This window comes from Alosa pseudoharengus, unplaced genomic scaffold (genome assembly GCF_046254945.1).
Source record: "Alosa pseudoharengus isolate Yale_2024_CS ecotype anadromous, Long Island Sound unplaced genomic scaffold, YU_APseudo_1.1 YU_APseudo_1.1_scf_11, whole genome shotgun sequence".
In the NCBI taxonomy this organism is placed as follows: Eukaryota; Metazoa; Chordata; class Actinopteri; order Clupeiformes; family Clupeidae; genus Alosa; species Alosa pseudoharengus.
Genome location: NW_027468576.1, coordinates 30,789,337 through 30,802,658, shown reverse-complemented (window position 1 = coordinate 30,802,658; position 13,322 = coordinate 30,789,337). Strand labels below are relative to the sequence as shown.

At 42.1% G+C, this 13,322-nt stretch overlaps 2 protein-coding genes across 2 annotated transcripts; both read left to right on the top strand.

The window, feature by feature from the left end:
• Window positions 1–1,865: 1,865 nt before the first annotated feature.
• On the top strand, window positions 1,866–7,171 carry LOC143116454 (allantoinase, mitochondrial). Its single transcript, XM_076277656.1, has 11 exons — window positions 1,866–2,012; window positions 2,289–2,440; window positions 2,787–2,901; window positions 3,114–3,260; window positions 3,629–3,674; window positions 3,994–4,087; window positions 4,924–5,110; window positions 5,517–5,655; window positions 6,378–6,550; window positions 6,772–6,804; window positions 7,008–7,171. Exons 1-11 carry the CDS (start codon window positions 1,866–1,868, stop codon window positions 7,155–7,157), a joined length of 1,383 nt encoding a protein of 460 aa, XP_076133771.1. The 3' UTR covers window positions 7,158–7,171.
• A 1,135-nt stretch (window positions 7,172–8,306) lies between these two features.
• Window positions 8,307–10,925, top strand: agxta (alanine--glyoxylate and serine--pyruvate aminotransferase a). The gene is made up of 11 exons (XM_076277655.1): window positions 8,307–8,465; window positions 8,610–8,802; window positions 8,963–9,027; window positions 9,160–9,260; window positions 9,413–9,483; window positions 9,656–9,740; window positions 9,838–9,933; window positions 10,133–10,202; window positions 10,364–10,459; window positions 10,576–10,704; window positions 10,818–10,925. The coding sequence occupies exons 1-11, from the start codon at window positions 8,307–8,309 to the stop codon at window positions 10,923–10,925; spliced, it is 1,173 nt and encodes a 390-aa protein (XP_076133770.1).
• Window positions 10,926–13,322: the final 2,397 nt, after the last annotated feature.

Sequence of the window (13,322 nt, the reverse complement as noted above, 5' to 3'; positions counted from 1 at the left end):
TTCTGCTTATCTCATTATTTCCTCTCCCACTTTTGCCCTGTCTGTATCTGCTTCTCTGATGTAATCACTTATAACACAATAATGATGTATCTTAAAGCCAGAGCCAGCGCCCTATCACTTGTAACAATCAGCGGAGGACATCATTTGCTGAACACCGCTGCTGCACATGCATGCACAGATACCAAAGCTCTCTTCCTCTTCCTCTTCCCCTCTCTCTCTCTCTCTCCTCTCTCTCTTTCTCTCTATCTCGTCCACCCTGTCGTGGATCAAGAGGCACACCCACCACCCCCTGTAAGGGCTGCTGTTCTCCTTTCACTTTAAAGGATAGAACAGGAGCAAGTGTCTCTCTCTCACGTTCTCTATCGCTCTCAGTCTGGAACTTCAGACCCACTGCGGCCACTCCATCACACTTGTGAGGATGACGTCGCGCCATGGCAATAGTGGTCAGTGGACTGGCATGAATCACACTTCCTAATTCCTCTGAGTGGCACGATGGGATAGCAGGCTGCTTTAATGACCCAGAGGAGAGCGCAGTGGACATGAGGGTTCAGGACGACGTTGAGGGCTCTCCGGGGGATGGATGGAGCGCTTGGGTGCTCGCCTTGACATGTCGGCATTGACCTGATCAGCCCTCTCTCTCTCTCTTTTCATCTCTCTTTCTCTCTCTCAGGCGCGTGGTTGAACTCACCCTGTCTGTGTGTCTCTCTCTCTCCCACCCTGTCTCAGCTTAGTGAAGCAGAGCTCTGAATAATTCATTTGCCCATAGAGTTATTGCTGAGAGCCTAGTGTCTGAGGCACTTTCTTAAAGGGACGTACGCACCACAGAGAGCAAAGCATTACCAAATACATCCTCTTATATTCTCCTCTCTATTTGTTCTCACTGTCAATCAGATACAGACTGAGGCATTAGAAGTTAATGATCAGTTAGTATATTGAGTGTCTAGTTGAATGCTGCATATGTCTCTATTTGTCATCTATACAGCTGGATAATCTGTTGTGCAAACACAGCACAGTATGGACTGTAATGTTGTCACAGTATTTTATGGCATGTATTAAAAAATCTGAGCTTGTGTCCTTCACTGCCCAGAAAATGTAGGATCTTCCTTGTCTTGTCTGGCCTCATCGTGGACTGCAGCTTTTCAGGGTCACTTGGGAATTTATTACACAATTTATATTCATATTATTATTATAATTATTACACAATTTATATGCTGTGCTTTATTTGTCCACATTTCTTTTACCTATAGCCCAGGTGTTCTTTATCTGATTGGTTATCAGTGAGGTGTACCTCTAAGGAATGCAGTGGTTAAAAGCTTCCATGCCAGCAGCAGAAACAGAGGCTTCTGGTTTGGGAGGCTGCTTGTTCCTCTGCCTCTAAAGCCAGGGATTGTACTTCTGTTGTCTTTGGATTACTTTTTGTAGTCTTAGTTGGTTATGGGCTGTATGTATTGTTCACCCCATAGGCATGCTCCAGGGAAGGACATAACATGCAATAATACAGCAGCAAAAATGGAATGCTCAGTAAAAATGGAATGTTAATCAAAATGGCTGAGGTTCATCCTGTCCCACTATGCTGCCAAGTTCCAACACGAGTGAGATTGCATGCCTCCGAAATTCCATTTTAGCCTCATCATGTGATCAAAGTCTGCAAGTGCAGCCGCAGCAGAGCAAAGGAGAGGTCAACAAACCCTTATCCGGACCTTACACACACACACACACACACACACACACACACACATGCTTATGCAAGACGCAGGGGCAGAGGTGTGTCAACCCAGAGGTACTCTAGCGTACTCCTGAGCAGCCAGATCTGCAGCTGGATAGAGGATATTATAACAGAGAAAAGAAAAGAAAAGCGTGAGAAAATGGAGCCTGGAGCAACCGTGTGTGCCGTGAGGAGCCGGAGAGTCCTGTGCGGAGATGAGATTAGGCCCGCCGTCATCCACATCAAAGACGGGAAGATTCAGAACATCCTCCCTGGTATAGAAGTGGGCCCGAGTGCTTCTGCTGAGGTATGGTGTGTTGAAGCTCCAAGAGAATGTGCACCACTTATGCCCCCTAGTGGGTGGAGGAGGCATTTCATTGTGACTGTCCTGTATTGGTGGTAGCAGTGCTACTGTATACAAATATGGTATAGAAACGATAGATGGTCTTGTCTCTAGAGTTACACATTAAACATATTTGATAGAATAAGTCTATAAGGTTTCCACTTAATGTTACCGATGTAAATGTATAGTGTGACACTCTTATTTAACAAACATATTTCTTGACCTGGGTGTTGTGGGCAGGTATTGGATGTAGGAGACAGACTGGTGATGCCAGGGATTGTGGACTGCCATGTGCACGTTAACGAACCAGGTCGTACTACCTGGGAGGGCTACTGGACAGCCACACGTGCTGCTGCAGCTGGGGGAGTGACCACCATTGTGGATATGCCTCTGTGAGTACAAACTTTAAAAGGGGGAATGCCAGGCTAAAGTTTAGGGAAGAGAGACCTGTGTGGGGAAACTGTGTAAACAATCAGTGTCAACAAAGACATATGATGACTATCAGTGTCCATAGTCCAAGTGATCAGTTTTATTCACAATCTAAATCCTCAGTATGATCCCCCCCAATTCCTCATGTTTTGTGTTCAGCAGTACAGAGTGTACATGGTTTTAGCAACGCACTTTTCCACACATTAGAGATGCATTCAGAGATTGTTTGCCAGCAGAATGAAACTCGCATTCAGCAGCAAAGGAGTCATAAAAAGACCACACACCACACTCTGTGTTCTGTTCCCATAGCAACAGCATCCCGCCAACCACGACTCTTGGCAACTTTCGTGAGAAGATGCAGGCAGCAACAGGCCAGTGTTTCGTGGACACTGCCTTCTGGGGAGGGGTCATTCCTGGCAACCAAGTACTGAGGGCAACTTTATCTGATTACTTCAGATTACTGGAAATGATAACAGAGTCAAGATGATTGGTTCTATGCAGGGTTTTTTTGTGTGTGGGGGGGGTTTGTGGTCTGTAAATTGTGTGTGTGTTTTTCAGTATCAAGCATGCTTTTATGAAACCATTGCAGGCCATACAATTGTGTATAAGTTTGACCTGTATGTTTCTGTGTTTCAGCTGGAACTGCGGCCCATGATTCAGGCTGGGGTGGCGGGGTTCAAGTGCTTCCTGATCCACAGTGGTGTGGATGAGTTCCCTCACGTCAGCGACAGTGACCTGCACACTGCCCTGCAGCAGCTCCAGGGCACAGACAGCGTCCTGCTGGTAACGACACCGCTAAACATCAACACAGACATGGAAATGCTTTTCTGGAAGTGTGCCTTTTTAACCCAGTCTCTCCCCTATCTTAATCTACCCTGCAACAGTGCTTACATAACTGTTACAATAAATCTGATAGCTCATCAAGTCTGTAGTAGCAGCTGTATATTGGAGTCTTGTGTTAAATGTGGGTTGCAACAAAGATCCTTTAGAACAATACCATAGAGTGCATTGATATGAAGTACCATATAGAGTAATTAGAACCTGAATTGTACTGAACCCTGCGTTCTAAACATACTGCTGCACTGCACTGCACTTTATACGGTATGGTTTTTGTGAAAAGAAAAGGTTTCGTCTCTGTTCTTCCCCCTAAGTTTCATGCTGAGAGGGAGATCCAGCAGCCTCTAGGAGAGAGTGGAGGTGAGACCTATTCCTGGGCCCATCTGTGAACCAGTTCCTCTGGTAGTAAATTGAATCAATATTTGTTGTAAAACATTACTGGCACTGTAAATCAAAATTTGTTTGTAAGGCAATATCAGTTTAATTTCCTTGATGTTGTAAATTGTTAATCATCCTTCTATGAGGGATATCATATTCCTATAAAAGACGGAAATTCACGTCAGGTATACTGACGTTAATGATCTGTTGTTGTAACAAAACACCTGTTCATTCAAAATACCTGGATTTTGCTCTGAGAAAACAATGTGCTGTCTACAAACGTTGTTGCTTTTACACATAGACCCATGTGAATACTCCACCTTCCTCAACTCCAGACCTGACATCATGGAGATGGAGGCTATACGCACAGTCACCCAGCTATGCTTGCAGTACCAGTGAGTTTGACTGCGCTCATCTCGGTTATATTTACTTTCATTCGGTTCAGGTTCACGGTCTTCTCAACTTGTCTACAACAAAGGATTAACACCTACTAAAAGTGTTTCCTAAAAGGTCCCTCAACTTCTTTCCTGCTATTATCAGACAGACACAGTCGCTGAAATTGCTAAAACATTGCATAGAAATATGGATCTGTTTCAAAGTTACAAATAAGGTCAGACACTAAAAGGTCAAGAGATGAAGGAGGGGAAATCAATAGGGTAGCATAATCAATAGTAATTAGCAAGAGGGCCGCACTTCTGAGAAAAACATTTTATGCATTTTATGGGTTCTTTGGTCTGCTGACATGCTTCTCTCTTTAGTACAAACTGAGGTATTTCTAAGAGTGTACCACCAGGTTGTGAAGACCTGATCAGTGATCAGTTTTGTTCACAATCCAAATCCTCAGTATGATCATTATCTTTGTAATAATCTAAAGAATCCAACTATCTTTAACGTAAAATGTAAGTATATAGGATGGTTTAAATGTAATCCTGTTAAATAGTATTATGCTCTTACCCCCCCCCCCAACCCCCCAATTCCTCATGTTTTGTGTTCAGCAGTACAGAGTGTACATGGTTTTAGCAACGCACTTTTCCACACATTAGAGATGCATTCAGAGATTGTTTGCCAGCAGAATGAAACTCACATTCAGCAGCAAAGGAGTCATAAAAAGACCACACTCTCTTTAGTACAAACTAAGGTATTTACAGAAGTATTATTTGAGGTATTTCTAAGAGTGTACCACCAGGTTGTGAAGACCTGAGATACCTACTCATGCTACCCCTCATCCTAGGGTGCGATGCCACATAGTGCACCTCTCGTCTGCCCAGCCCCTGGAGCTAATCCGGGCAGCTCGGCAGGCTGGGGCTCCCCTGACGGTGGAGACGACCCACCACTACCTCAGCCTGTCAGCCGAGCACATCCCCGCCGGGGCCACGCAGTTTAAATGCTGCCCCCCCATCAGGGACATGGCCAACCAGGTAAGGACCCTACCCACGCTAACCCTCTCTGCTGGTGAACAAGAGGAAGGGGAAATTGAGAGGAGAGTGTGAGGAATAGGCTTTATTATTTGTCCGGAAATAGGCTTGATTCATCTCATTCTCCCACTCAAACTTGCTGTGCCATTTTGTGTCATTTCTATTATATTTGCCCTTGGTACGTTATACTGTGTGAGAGGATAAATGTCATCCCTCTACCAAATGAAAAGAACAAGGCAATAGTCTTCTTACAGCAGCACAGGGTTCTGGAAAGGGGAGGAGGGCCTACACTGAAGCATAACTGAGCATGAAGCACACTGATGAGATAAAGCCTAATACAACATTATCTGATAGGGCTTAATTACTATTGTGTCAAACTAGAGATGACGGCGGTTTTGCTAACTTACAGGAACAGCTGTGGGCAGCACTCACAGCTGGAGACATTGACATGGTTGTGTCTGACCACTCCCCCTGCACACCTGACCTGAAACAATTGGACAGTGGAGACTTCACTCAGGCCTGGGGTGGGATCTCATCCCTGCAGTTTGGTAGGCTGTGATTGCTGTAACACACCTGGTTAATCTGTAGTCAACTTTCTTTTCTACCCACCTACCCCACACAAGTAAACTTGTACCAACAAATGCAGCCACATAGACATACAATCCCAGATACAAACACAGTCTATGTCTAACAAACACATATATAGATATAATATAAACATATATTAATACTTTCTATATCTTCTTTTCTTACCTCCGTGTCCTTTTTACTTGAGGACAAAGTCCTCAGGGGACTAAACAACATGGCAGCTCCTGTTTACCATGGTGTAATAATTTACTGCTGAGAGAGCCTGAGCTATGGGATTTGGTCAAAGTCCCTGTGCCAAGACCAGACACAAGCAGACAACATAGGTTACTTAGATTCATATGTGCTTAATCCACATGCCCCTGATATTTCTGATACACAAAAATAGAGCATGAGGATGAAAATGAGAAAAGAGACAACGGGCCTCCTACAGACTCCTTTAGCTGGTTATAGAATAATGCTTTTCAGCTTATGCCCTCTAGAATGACTCAGCAATGTTGTTTTTCAGCTGTCACATTCAATGTAGGAAGCACATATTCACTGTCCCCACAAGGATGACTCTGTAGGCTGATTCTGGACATATTGCTTGTTGACTGTTTGCATCGGTGACATTTGTTTTTTATTAAACTGCCACATTGTATCCAGTGATGCATATGTCTTTCAAAAGATATTTGTCTGTTTGTAGGACTGCCACTGTTCTGGACATCTGCATGCAAGAGGGGATTTTCACTCGCTGACACAGTGAGACTCCTCTGCCAGAGAACAGCCCAGCTCTGTCGCCTAGACAACCAGAAGGGGAGCTTGCGTCCTGGTCATGACGCAGACCTAGTCATCTGGGACCCTGAGAAAGAGTTTGAGGTCAGCCACTCCACAATAAGAGAATGTGATTGCGACTGTGCAAGAACACCTGTGTGTGTGTGTGTGTGTGTGTGTGTGCAATGTGCATGTGAGGGTGGATGGGTTTGTGCAGAATGGTTTGGTCGTCTCAAAGCTAGTTTTCAAATATAATTTGAATTAATACTTTGGTTAATTCCTGCAGAGCACTACTAATGTTCACATATGGATTTTGGATTTTACAGGTGACAGAGGGAAACATCCATCACAAAAATAAGGTCAGTAATTTCCATGTTGCTCTGTGAGCTGACCATCATCAATAAATTATTGATATTATGATATTACATAGTTGCACCTGTTTTAATTTACCATCCAATTCTGAGAGTAGGCTATGTAGTTCAAACTACATAATGCTGTAATAATAATAATTATAATTCATTATCATGATTATTTTTTCCTCTCAATCTCTCTCTGTCTCCAGCTGACTCCATACCTTGGCAGAACTCTGAAAGGAGAGGTGTACTGCACCATAGTTCGGGGCAGACTGGTGTATAAGCAGGGCTTGTTCTCTCAGCAGCCCCTGGGGAGGCACCTGCTCCTCAGCCACGGCCGCACTCAGGCCTCCCTGTGAAGAACCAGAGCAAAATAAGCAGGGCCATTATCAACTCACACATCAGGCCTATATCTCCACAAATGCAAACTTCACCCCAGTGTATGCAGCCTTTAGAGTTTGCAGATTTTACACATAATTTACACATCAAACAGAAACATGATGAATGTGTTGTGAGGGTCCTGTATTGTTGTGATCATCACAGATGGGATGTGTTATGAACTCTAGTCTGGCAATGGAGTTCACAAGAAACGTTTATGGTGTTAACAGTTACACAACCAAAGATCCTAATCTAAATGTCAACTGATGAAATGTGTTAAATAATATTTCATTGTATTCATTAGACCCTATAGGTCCTTAATTATTCTCTATATATTTTTAATCAGTTTCATTTTAAGGTGAGTCCTAGCCTACTTTACAACGTGTTTGACAAAGGTAATAGATTATAATTGTTTCGTTAGGAATCCCAGGAAATTCTAATTTATAATTTAATCAGTCCCAAAATGAATGAAACCTTGATCACGGAGTGGGCGTGTGCAGCACAGAGCCATTCATCCTTCTGCATTGCGCTGACCAACAGAATGCTTTCAGTAAACAGTGCAGAGTAGCCTATCAGTGCAAGTATGGATCACTGCTAACATGAAAATTGCGTTTTGCAATGACAACAGTAAATCAATAGGCTACTGAGAAGAAGGGTCTATTCATGAAAATTTACCATCTCCCTGTTTCGATTTCTTTTCTGTGAATAAACATATTTTCACTTTCATGGCTTCAGACTGTTTGAAAATAGGTTCTTTTTGTTAATGATTAATAGTTTGGCACCTCAGAGACTGATTAACCTTAGCTGTGGGATATGGTTAACTTGGCACTCATGTAAAGTTCAGTTCGCAGTCAGTTCGGCAGATATTGTTTATGGAAATATGGGTAATGGATGTGAATTTTACGCACATGCTTCTACCTTGGAGTAGCTTTCGAATGCCAAGGAGAATACGCAAAAACAAAGAGGAAGAGACGTAGAGTAGATTACTCTCATCAAAATCGGAACAGCGTAATCTAGCCTAGGAGGCGAGGCCTATGAGGTGGTCAGTCTGCCTTGCGCAGGTGGGGGCAACGTCTGCGAGTTCATCTGTAGACTACTGTCAAAACGTCCCTCTAGCCGGACAGGAAAATATGCTATCCGAGACTATTCCCCCTCCGACATGCTTGCTGAAACCGTATGTGGTACCTCACCGGTATATGTTCGGACCGGGACCGTCCAATGTCCCTCCTCGCATTCTGGCGGCTGGGTCTCAGCCGATTTTGGGACACTTGCATGCTGAGACAGTAGAGGTAATTTGATTTCAATGTATCGTCTCTCCTTTGAGCAACCACATCTTTAATTGTCACATAGCTTTTAATTGGCCAAAATCATAGTTTGTTTCTGTTTTGGAGTTCATAATATAAATCCCTGAACTGAAATCAGTTTGTGTGTAGATCATGAACCACATCAAGAGTGGGATCCAGTATGCTTTCCAGACCAACAACAGAATGACCCTAGCAGTGAGCGGCCCTGGGCATGCAGCTATGGAGTGTGCCATCTTTAACTCAGTGGAGCCAGGGGAGAGCATCCTCATAGTAGTGAATGGAATCTGGGGAGAGAGAGCTTCCGAAATGGCAGAGAGGATAGGTGCCCTTTGACTTTTAAGTCTGCTCTGTCATCAAACAATGGTTTAATGGTTTATTGTGAGGTTTGCTATATAGTATGTTTATATTGCTGTTTCAGTCATTAAAGGGTCACAGTTAAATGCTATGCATTTCACCTTTGTGCACATCTTTATGCTATACAGGTGCCAGAGTTAACACAGTGGTAGCATCTCCTGGTGGGTACGTTACCAATAAAGAAATAGAGCAGGTAATGTTTTAATGATTTATTGGCATCAGAACTTGTCTCTATATGACATATTTACTTTGCTTTTCAGCTTTATTGTGAAACACTGAATGTGAGGTATCCAGGACATTGTAAATTAACCAACATCCCTTTCAGGCCTTAGTGAAATATAAGCCTGTGGTGTTATTCCTTTGTCATGGAGAATCTTCCACTGGGGTGGTACATCCTGTTAATGGCATTGGTGATCTATGCCACAGGTAAGATGGCAAATACATAATGCCAAGGCAATGGCAAGTAAACTCGCATCTCATTTGTTATTATTATGGTGGGACTTTCAGTGGAACACTCATATTTATTCCTAATATTTCAATGGTTAAGATAAATGGTTTACTTGGTATTATTCTACCAGGCACAACTGTTTGTTCCTGGTTGATTCAGTGGCATCACTGGCTGGTGCACCTCTCCACATGGACAAACAAGGTAAACTGTCTGAGCAACTGCAAGTATGAATGTAAGACAAATTTACATTTCCTTAGCAAAGGACAGACCACTTGGATGTAATAAATACAATTATTTTAATCCCAAACATCAAAACATACCACATATAAATTTACAGTATTCTTCTTATTTGAATGTTGTGCTTTTCCCACAGGCATAGACATTTTGTATACTGGTTCGCAGAAGGTCTTGAATGCACCACCAGGGACTGCTCCTATCTCCTTCAGTGAAAGAGCATGGTGAGACGCCACAATATACCATGGGAATTCTGCAAAACCTGATTCATTAAGACAAACTAAATCTGACCATTTCTATATTTGGTTTCAAACTACACAGTCAGAAAATCTTCAACAGGAAGACAAAGCCTGTGTCCTACTTCCTAGACATGAGCTGGCTGGCCAACTACTGGGGCTGTGATGACAAACCAAGAATGTGAGCATGTCATATTCATTAACTGAAAAAAAAAAAGATATTTCCAGAGATATTACACAACATGTACACAAAGATTTAACAATCATCTTGTAATAAAGAAGATTCATATTTATGACAAGGAGGCCACAGATAATTAAGCAGAATACAGTCAGACGTATGATGATTTAACAGTAAACTAACTGAGCTGATTATATTGAAGGTACCATCACACTGGGCCTGTGTCTGGTTTCTTCAGTTTACGGGAAGCCTTTGCCATTCTTGCTGAAACAGTAAGTCAAAGAATGTTATCATGAAGAGATCAGTACTTGTATTATTGTATAGATGACAAACTCATTTTCTGTACTATGTATTTATTGTGTTAATTATTATTTAATATGTGTTTATAACTGTTGTGTTGCCACAATTAAGAAGAAATAATCATGTGCTTCAGGGTCTGGAGAACTCTTGGAAGCAACACAAAGAAGTAGCTGAATATTTCCATCAAGGCCTGGAGGCCATGGGTCTCAAATTGTTTGTAGAGAACAAGGTAAACAACAACAGTTATTAAAGCATAACAACCAGGGTTATTGCATCCAAGTCTGTCCTCCTCTGTAGAATAGTTTACCCAGTACTGAAAATTGATTAGCTGTTTCCTGCTTTCAGATGGCGAGGTTGCCCACGGTGACCACGATTGTTGCCCCACCGGGTTATGACTGGAAGGAGATCACAGCCTACATCATGAAAACCCACCAGATTGAGATCTCAGGGGGGCTCGGACCATCTGCTGGCATGGTGAGATATACATGCTTTTATTTTGTTTCAATGAGCACAGAATATACAGTATGTCTGTTTCAAACTGAGTATCCTGAGATCAAATCCTGATTCCTTGTGTTCTGTTGAAACAGGTTCTGCGGGTGGGCCTGATGGGCTGCAACTCCACCAAGTCCAATGTGGACATGATATTAGCAGCTCTTGCAGATGCTCTGAAACATTGCCACAAAAGCAGAGTCTAACATCTATCCATTGTCCTGAGTTATCATTGATGAGTTTGCTTTGAAACGTGGTCTTGGAAATGTACCCTCAATTTTCTGTCAATGTTCTGATAAGAGGAAATAAAGGAATGTACATTGGCAACAACAAATTAAGATGTAATATGGTTTGATTTCATGTGGTTTATGGAATTTGAATATTTGTGGTGATGAAACAGCAAGACATGCACAGTATAGGCTAGTGACAAATGGTCAGAAAGGGCTTTAGTTTTTGAGATACCCCTACCGGAGGTAGAACTAAACCCAACAATGTTTTTCCTCATCTCTAAGGTCTCCCATATATGAAATGGATTCTTGGCTAAAAATATTTTACTGCTAAGATTGTTAAATTAACAGATATTGTTATACACCCCAAAACCAAAAAAGGACTAAAATATAGCCTGTCCGTATTGGAGTTAAGGCATATAAATTAGTGCAGATCAATCACACAAGCTCTGAGACCTTTGAAACTTGGCATGTTTATAGTCAGGAAGTTGCTTTACCTACTAGAAAAGACTGGGTGTGAATATCTTGATGTATGGAATGAGTAGACACATGTAAACATACACCTAAAATAAGCGGACATGCAAAAAATTAATATCTATGCAGAATGTTTTCATTTACTTTGTGGCTGCTTTGCCAGGGATTATCATAGAAACACATATGATGGCTTGTTGGAAAGGTGGGGTTGTACTGAATCCAACAATACCAAATATGTAAATATAGTATGAAAAATTAGGGTGTTCTGTCACTCAATGTATGAGGTGTCCAAAATGAAAGAAAACAGAACACTGGCAAAATACAGTCTCAAGTCCAAATCACATTATCAGTGGTGAGAGGAATGTTGACAAATTCAGTGTTACTGCAAGGTAAGTGCTGATCTATATCTACATTTAATAATGATACATTTCATATGAAACACAGATCCAATTGAATCAGGTTAACATTGGAATGAAACTCCTTTATTAAAATATTTACATTCACTTGAATTTTGTTTTGGTCAAGTCATTACTGAATAATGGAAAATAATATTGTTAGCTTTTGTCTGTCCAGACCAGCAGTGGACAGTAGAGCCTACACTGCTTACTTCACCCCTAAGTAGCTAAACAGTTAGTTGTAGAAACTACTTTCCCTAGCTAAGAAAGTACTTAGCCCTCTGACTAATGTTGCATGTGTAATTCAACTTGATTTGCATTTCAATGAAATATCTGAAAAGTTTCATGTATCATGTAGAGCGAACTACTGCAGTAAGACAAAAATCAGTGAGCAGCAGCAAGTTGCAAATGTTGAAAGTAAGAGCACATCTGCACCAAGAAGGCTGAGTAGGGTTGATACAACATCATTTCAAATACGGAGAGATTGTTTCATTTGTGGGAAGGCCAGCTCTAAACCAGAACCTCTGACAGCAATTTTAACTGGAACAGGCGCAAGTACCAGAGACAAGGTCCTTCGGGCAGCTTCTGAAAGGCTTGATGAAGATAAAAAGGGAGATCCAAGGTCTAACAGGAGCCAAGGAGCAGGACCGGAGCACTCAATGCTTAAAGTGATTTTTATTAGTGCAAACTGACTAACGTTTCGACGCCCATGCGTCTTCTTCAGAGTCAAAACCAAAGATGTAGCCTGGCGGGCCATCCTATATCATTGAAATGTATAGTCTGGAATCGAACCATTCACCTCGCTTAATCCAAGGGGCGGGCAGAGAATTGTCTTTCAAACTGCCTAGGCATGCAATAGGCCAGCACTACGACCATATCCGTATCCGGTCGGCAAAGCGGCAAATACATCCTTCTTCGAAAAAGTAATGACTTAAGTGCATTGTGTTGCTCAACTTTCAAAGAAAAGCACAAGTCCAACTCCGATTCAAACAACCGCTTTTCGTTCGCCATAGCCACCTTCCTTGTTGTTCACCGTCGCAGGACTGTCGTTATCCTGTTAAGCCCGCCTTAAGACGCTCTAACAAAATAGAGCGCTGTGATTGGATGACGTCCATGGCGTCAGCCAATAGAAATCCCTGTGGTTTGATACTAGACGTACAGGCTGAGCAAATTAATTTGCCGCCGCTAGGGTGCGTCTAGATTTCTAGGCTACCAAAGATGATGAAGATGTACAACTTTGAATTCTTTCATGCCCAAATCTCTTTGCATACGATACCAAATACCATAAAATGCCTTGCACACTACATATCTAAATGAAATATAGCAGAAGCCATAGAAAAGAATAAAAAAAGCAGACCAATGTCTATAACAAAGCCTTTATTAAGCTCACTGAAGACATTGATAAAACAGTATTGTCCAAAGGTATGAAAGTGAGGACTCTCAACTCGTTCACTGATAGCTATGAGAACATACTAAAGACCATTGCTGAGCAAGAAGGTGTGTCAAC